Source organism: Cariama cristata, unplaced genomic scaffold, assembly GCF_000690535.1.
Source record: "Cariama cristata isolate BGI_N322 unplaced genomic scaffold, ASM69053v1 scaffold11826, whole genome shotgun sequence".
NCBI classification, from domain to species: Eukaryota; Metazoa; Chordata; class Aves; order Cariamiformes; family Cariamidae; genus Cariama; species Cariama cristata.
This window is the reverse complement of record NW_009622706.1, coordinates 1-7,755: the sequence shown is the minus strand read 5'-3', so window position 1 is coordinate 7,755 and position 7,755 is coordinate 1. Positions and strand designations below refer to the sequence as shown.

General features: G+C 40.4%; 1 protein-coding gene across 1 annotated transcript; it reads right to left on the bottom strand.

The window, feature by feature from the left end:
• Positions 1-594: 594 nt before the first annotated feature.
• NDUFV3 (NADH dehydrogenase (ubiquinone) flavoprotein 3, 10kDa) lies at positions 595-5,926 on the bottom strand (the record flags this gene model as incomplete). Its single annotated transcript, XM_009702440.1, has 2 exons — positions 595-761; positions 4,958-5,926. Coding segments are annotated over 2 exons (1,136 nt in total), but the record flags the coding sequence as incomplete, so codon positions are not given.
• Positions 5,927-7,755: the final 1,829 nt, after the last annotated feature.

Genomic DNA, 7,755 nt, shown 5'->3' with positions numbered 1-7,755 from the left:
CTCCCTTTACAACAGCAGAGGTTTTGAGGTGTTTCAATCACATTACATAAACTTACATTCCTCTGCTAACACAAAACATACACTCTTGCCACAGGAGACAAATACTTCTTAGGCTGTTTCCAGCCAATGATTTTAACTTCAAATCCAGAGTAAACATAACCTCTTCAGAGCTGGGAACACGGTTGTGTGCAAGGAGCACAGCCTGCTGCATTACAGCGATAACAATACCTATTAAAATCATGGCACATGCTGAACAGGCACATGCGCAAGGGCCATTACGTTCTTGGACGGTACTGAAAGAATGGGCAGTTTCAAAAGGTTGGAGACACTGCAAAGTCAGGACCTTTTTTCCACTGTCACCAAATAATACACACTGAGAGGCAGAAAGGCTATTTTTATTCAGTAACGATTCATTTGCAGTTCATCCGTAAAAGTTAAGAAGCGAGTGACTCCAAGAACCAAGAAGAATTGTTCAAAAGCACAAGCATAAGTTACGCATTTATTTATTATCTGATTTATAATACAGATGAAGCAACAGAGCTAAATAGAACAATTTTTCGTTCTGCCTGGGCATTTCTGTTAAATGTGGTTCTTTCAGTGCCTTGGTGATGGTCTCCCAGAAGATGGCTGAGGCTGCCTGAATTTTGAGAGAAGCACAACAGAATCAACAAAGGTATAAATGCTATATTCATGATGCTGAAGGTTCTTGTAGGTAGAATTATCGAATTCTTCTGGAGCAGGCTCAGTAGCTGCTGTGGTCTCTGTGAAAACAAAAAGTAACTGGTGACTATAAGGATGCCACACCAGAGGGCAATACTCTTAATTACTGAGCCTGCCTTCCTATACTGTCAGATCCCTCATCCAGGCAACATTAAAAAAGACCAAAAAACAACAAACACAAGTCAGCAACTATAACAAAAGGATAAGTTTACTAAACTCTGCTGGTACCTTATCTGGTCCTAAAGCAGCACATTAGTATGCAGCAGGGGAGCAGGAATCTGTACAGCCATCTAATACAGCACAGGTTTTAAAATCCAAACTACCACCTAATGCTGGGAGTGGATAGGGCAGAACATTTCATTTATATTTAGAAGACACATGTCTTCAAGCATTTCTTGGCTTTTTCATAGTTGCCTTGGTCTTCACTCCAGTCAGAACAGTAGGTGACATTCTTAGCAAGCCAAGAGAGGCAAAGATGCAGTACAAATGATATATCATCATGTCAGACCAGGAGATACAGCTATCAGAACTACTTTACAGATTGAATTTTTTCCATGGGGAGAAGTGATGGAATTATTGAGATCTCCACAGTTCAATTTCAAATGTGGTTATACTGAACAGTAATATATCAAGAACCTTTGATGTAAATTTCCTTCCTTCTAAATATAATCTTCTAAACTTCCTATCAGCTCTTCTTCCTAAAAGAATAACCTAATAAAGTTATTCAGAACTCCTTACTTCATGTTAAAGCCAACATTAATTCTTACACTTTTAGAGTATTATGCAAATTTAGGCAGTACTATTTACATAAAAGCTTCCTGTTACAGGCTGATTTTACAACCAAGGAAATTGCAAGAAATAAAACTTTATTCCCAATATTAATTTATTCTCATATACCCAGAGTTTTAACAATAGGAAAGACATAAGCATAATCATGAAAAGCTCCGTCATATAAATTTGTATGTAGTGGTTTAGGTTAGATTGCATTAAGCTTCTTTTTGTAATACAACCGTCTACAATAAAAATAGAAGAACTCGAGCAACTGAACACCAGAATTTCCCTTTAATTATGACATAATTATTGTAATGTAATGCTATCAGTTTAAGAGCATGTATCCGTAACATTTAGCCAGACTCACTTACAAAACGCGATGTATTAAGCCATGGTTTCAGCAAAACAACACACACAACCTATGAAAGGAAATATCCCTGTGCCTACTGCTCAGTTCCTACTGAGACAGCTCAGAGGAGACAACACTACAGATACAAAAGCCAGATGATGCGGTCTTTGCTGCAAACAGCACTAAGAACAGGCAAGTGTAGGCAAGTGCATATTCAACCTGCAAGAGACAGTTGTTCCAAATTAAGAGACAGATGCTCAGGAAGAAAAGCAGATGGAGTCTCATTTTTCCTGCCCAAATACACTGTACTTGGCTTCTCAAAGGAAAAATTTATCCCTGTGTTCATCCTCCCATTACTTCATCTACACTTTCTCTCCTAAAGAGCAAGGATTTCACAGGATGTTCTTTCTAAATGAATCAGAGGTATATTTCTGAGTTACCATGCTACTATTTTGCTACCTAGCAGTTGAAAGTCAGCAGTTTTTGCTGACTGCTTAGCACGCCTGCTCTACAAAGCGGATGACATCACCTTAACATCCAGGTTTGTAATGGGAAAAATTGCTTTTACATCTTCAGTGTGCCTGCTGCAGTTTACAGATGAACAAAAGAACACAGGAAGAGAAGTACAGATTACAGAAGGTATCATTAACTGTGAACATTAAATATGGAAAAGCAGTAGCTATTCTCAAAGGCGGCCTCAAAAGGAAGAGAACAAGATATGCCTGGAGATACCACTGATGCTGCTGAACATAGTGTAGCCGGGTTTGACTCTTTGCTACCCTCTGGCACCCAAAGACACGACACCCGCAGTAAGAGGTGTGAACTTGCCTGTACTAACCCCCACCTCTCCTACAGCCATTGCAACAGAATCCTCTAGCATGTACCCAACAGAAACCTTCCTGCTGTCACAGCCTTACCACCTCCACAGAGCAAAAGGAGCTCAACAGCAAAAGTGCTGTTTTCAGCAAAGTCAGGTCCTGCCAAGAGGGTTCTGCTGGTGTGGTGATGATGATGATGGGTCTGAGGCACCGTGGTACTATCACCCCATTGATACAGATCTCTAGGAAGAGTTTATCACACGGGCTTAACCTTATTCTGGATTTAAAGCATTAGAGGAGGCTGTTTCATCGACCTTCAACGTTTCAAAATCTTCACCCTGAATCATTAGCACATTTGAAGACCAAGTCCTCCCCCTCATACATGGTTAACAACTTATTTTTTGGGTCTTCCTCTCAGCTTCAATGTGGAGGAAAAAAAATAAAAATGCTTGAGCATCTAGAACTCCACTGTGGATGAATGGGGAGAAAAGCATAACTTGTAGATAAATACAAACAGCCTTTCTCATTTTATTTTTTTTTAAAAGAAAGCTTCTGCTGCTGACTGCAAGGAGGAGCAAGTAAATGAAAAAGTCACTTGCAAACAGTGCTGCATTTCATCATTTGATTTGCAGTCAGGGAAGAAGGTAAGCTTAGCTTCCAATTCTTAAAACAGATCAAATTATGAGCCGATTAACCCCTTAAAACAGAAGGCAGGTGTTTCACTCAGCACTGTATCCTGGAAACCGATGTACAAAAGCAATTATTTGTCACTTAACCTGCTTAGACACTTCACCGAGTCACAGAACGGTTGAGGTTGGAAGACATCTCTGGAGGCCATCTGGTCAAACCCCAAATGCTCAGGTACGGCCAGCTAGAGCAGGCTGCCCAGGACCATGTCCAGATGGCTTCTGAGTGTCTCCAAGGATGGAGACTCTACCACCACTCTGGCCAACCTGTGCCAGTTGCTCCATCACTCTCACAGTAAAAACAAACAAACAAAAAAGTGTTTCCTTACCTCTGCTTTGCAATATCCCTTCAGATATTTACATACATTGAGGAGATCCCCCTGAGCCTTCTCTTCTCCGGGCTACACAGTCCCAGCTCTCTCAGCCTTTCCTCACAGGAGAGATGCTCCAGTCCCTTAACCATCTTAGTGGCACTTTGCTGCACTCTCTCCAGTAGCTCCACATCTCTCCTGTACTGTGGAGCCCAGAACTGAACACAGTGCTCCAGGTGCATCTCACCAGGGAAGGATCACCTCCCTCAGCCTGCTCGCAATGCTCCTCCTAACGCAGCCCAGGTTACCATTGGTGGTCTTTGCTGCAGGGGCACATCGCTGGCTCATGTTCAACTTGCTGGACCCTCAGGGCCTTTTCTGCAAGGATATCACTTGAAGGATGATATCCAAGCAGCTTTACAATTATGCTGCTTTTACTTCCAAGTAGGCAAATTCTTTAATTCAAAGCAGCAACCAGAAGGAGGGTCTTAAGAACGGTATGCTGCCTAAGTTGAAAGGCAAGATGCTAAGCTACCACAGATCAGGACACAGCGGCATTTACTATTGAAATACACAGCATGAGATCAGTAGGTAAGTCAACAGGACTGGTAGTAAATAAGAAGGGTAAGTTAGGGAAGTATAAGTAGGGAGATTATTATATGATGCACGATGCTTTTTCCTAAAAACATATCACTCTCTCCTCCCCAACTCACTACAAAAACTGGGTTATAAGGTCAACTCTGTGCTACTTCAACACAACTTGCTTACAACCTGCCAATCTCAGAATCACCACCTGTTTCTGGCATCACGCTATGATTTCTTGAAGTCTACTGAAATCTTAAACACTGCAAGATTAAAAAAAAAAAAAAAAAGAGAAAGAGAAAGAAAGCAGGATTTAAGCAAAAATCAGATGGCACCAAATTTGGCTCAGGAGAAAGGCAGTTACCAAATCCTTCCGAGAAAAGAGAAGAGGGAAAACAAATTTTGTCATATGAAACTAATGATTTTGCTCACAGTGGAAACAAGCTTGTTTTCATTTTTAAGTAACTGGTTTATGAAACTATAAATACAGTAAAATGAAGACTGCTTCCTTTCACAGCATAACTGGAAACTGAGTATTACTGAGCACTTACAACAATTAGCAATGAACAAGAATTTATCTTCCAGAAAAGTCACTGCTACACGGTTAGCTTCAGTATAAAGATCAGAGAACCATCAACAGAGAAGATCTGGAAACCCTTTAAAAAAAGTTAAACCCTAGCCCAGACGAATCAATACAGTTCAAACAATTTAAAGTTGTACCCTCTATTGTGCTTCTTTCTCCAGCCTTGACTCCTGTTTCCTGAATGGTCTCCTCCTTTGCTGTAGTGTCCATCACCAGCACTGTGCTTTCAGAAGCCTCCTCTTCTAGTTTAGGAGCAGTTACTTCTTCCACTTCTGACCCCTGTGCCTCCTTCACCTTTTTTTCTTCTCCTCTGGATACCAGATTTTGCTTTTTGTCTTCCTGAGTCACTGATGAAGCTTTCAGCTGAAGAGCTGCTACCTGGGTTCCAATGGACTTTTCCTCCAAATAACCAGATTTATGAGTAACATCAGTCAGGTCTTGGTTTTCAACCATGTGTGGTTCTAAGACCAGCTTCTGCCGATCTGCTTTTGGAGTTGATTTTACTTTGGGGTCTCTTGCTTTGGATTTTGATGTTTCATGGCTGATCGATGTTTTAGAAAATGCAACCTGCTTGATAGGAGACACATCAGCTTCTGTTTTGCCTGGCTTCTTCTTAGCTACATATTCTTGGTGGGATTTCTGGGACAAGTTCTCTTTTGCTAGCATTGATGCCTTTACTGCTATGTTCTCAGAAAAGATGGAATCTCTTCTAGGAAACTCAACTTTGGTTTTAATGGCAACTTCTGAAACATCATCATTTTCTTCCTCAGAATCTGAGCTAGAGTCTGAATCCGAATCGGATGAAGATGAAGTTTCTTCCTCAACTAACTCTTTCCTCAAGCCTTCTTCTGTTGCAGGTGCAATGAGGTTTTCCTCCTCAAGGGAAGAAACAACTACTCGCTGAGGAAATGCAACCACAGTTTTTCTTGACATGAACATCCTCATGTCTTCAGCAGAAGGTTTTGAAGCTTCCTTGAGGTTAGTACTAGATACGCTCTCACCTTTGTTCGCAGATACTAGGAGAGAGCTAGAAGACAACATTTTAGGAAATTCAGCTGGTGCCTTGATGGCTAGCAGCTTGGTGCTTCCCTGTGGTGCCACTACATCTAGGAAATGGCATAAAGAAGATTATCATCATTATATCCGACACTGCTGTTAATTAGTGATCTTAGTCATACAATTTTAACTTTCTGAGATAATCTCGTAAAAAAAGGAAATTGAAAGAAGTTATTATACTGAATACAGGTATTATGAAGCAGAAAGTTTTAAGACATTTTAAGTTGAAGAAACTAGTTCTAGTTAGCACTTAAGTTTTTGGTGCTGCAACGCTGAAACTCATGAGATAATGCCTTTTGCTCCTTGCTTTGCCAGACTCCTCACAAGAGCTGTTTTTCTCTGTGCTTCAATTCTGCACCACTGAAAATGGTTTACAGACACCTTCCTATCTCAGATGAACATTAAGATAGCTTGTTAGTCGAGCGCTTCAAATATGCTGCTACAGAGATAATATTTGTCTATGAACAAGCCAGTGAACTAGAAGACATGTAAACAGACATAGCAATAGCCAGCCTCTTGCAATAGTTATCTTTAAAGCAGTAGGGAGGGATGACTCCCAAGAGACAACGTAGCAGAACAGGAGATACGTGAGGCCATACATGAAAGTATTACTTGTTCATGTGTCCATGTGACCTACCAACTGAACTGTGTCTAACACAGTTTAGCATTATTTCCCCAAGACCTTATTCCTCCAGCCTTCACTGTCCCCACTTCCTATTTTTGGTTTGAGACCCCTTTGTAAAAAAAAAAAAGTCTTAGAAGATCTCCTAATGCTTCGTGTTAGCTTGCCTTTTCTTCTTCTCCCTCATGGGTACTTTCATTGAGTTAAATTCTCCAGACAAGTAGCTAACAGTTGAAGAAAAAGCAACAACTTTCATTTCCTTTTAGAGACTACTAAATACCCCCTGGATGCTTGTGCCAATGATATACTCAAGAGGCTGATCAACAGCAAATACTGTTGTGGTTACAGAAAACAGGAGGACAAAGAGGACTGGGAGCACACGAAGAAGATACACCACTGCTGAAATTTGCTATAGCAAAGCCAACTCCATTATGAGTTGCACCACTTCCAACCAGCAGTGTAATTCAACGGATTTCCAGTCTATCGTGTAGATTTATCTGCAGTTTGGAAACCCTGATCTACTTTACAAGACCATAAATTAGATGCAGTTCCCCCCTTACTAGTGTTTTACAGTAATACCTTGTATGATCCAAGGATATACTGTAAGTAGTTCTGAATAGTAGCAAGGCTTTAGCAATGTCCAAATGAAAAACATCACAGAAAAGATAGACACATGAATTTAAAAGCAAAGTATTTAAGAAATACAGAGTTCTTAACATAAGCACAAATGAAAAAAATATCAGTTTACTATACAGGTAATATTTTTGAAAAACATACTTCTCTCTGCCAAACAGAAGGCGCAGGGCGGGGAGGGAGGGCAGGGAGAAGTAGGAGGATGGGCAAGAAAGAAGCCTGACTCCCTGCACAGACAGAGACAGCCAAACAGCAGCCTGTAGAAACTAATACGTGAGGAAACATCACTCAGGATTGAAGAATTCTTCAAAGAAGCGTACAGGAAGGTCAAACTAACACAAGAATGCCCAAAGGGATGACAGACAAGTAAAAGCTCAGCAAAAGTTGAGGTAGTATTAATGCTAAGGCATCCTAAGAAACCAAGAAGGCAGGTAACATTCAGCTTGATCGTTAACAGTAGGTGTTACAGGCAAAATACTTTAAACAGTAATATTTGAATATGTGAAAAAGATACATATAGCTTGATCGTTAACAGTAGGTGTTACAGTCAAAATACTTTAAACAGTAATATTCGAATATGTGAAAAAGATACATGTTTCAGCTTTTAATCATAAACTCTAAAAC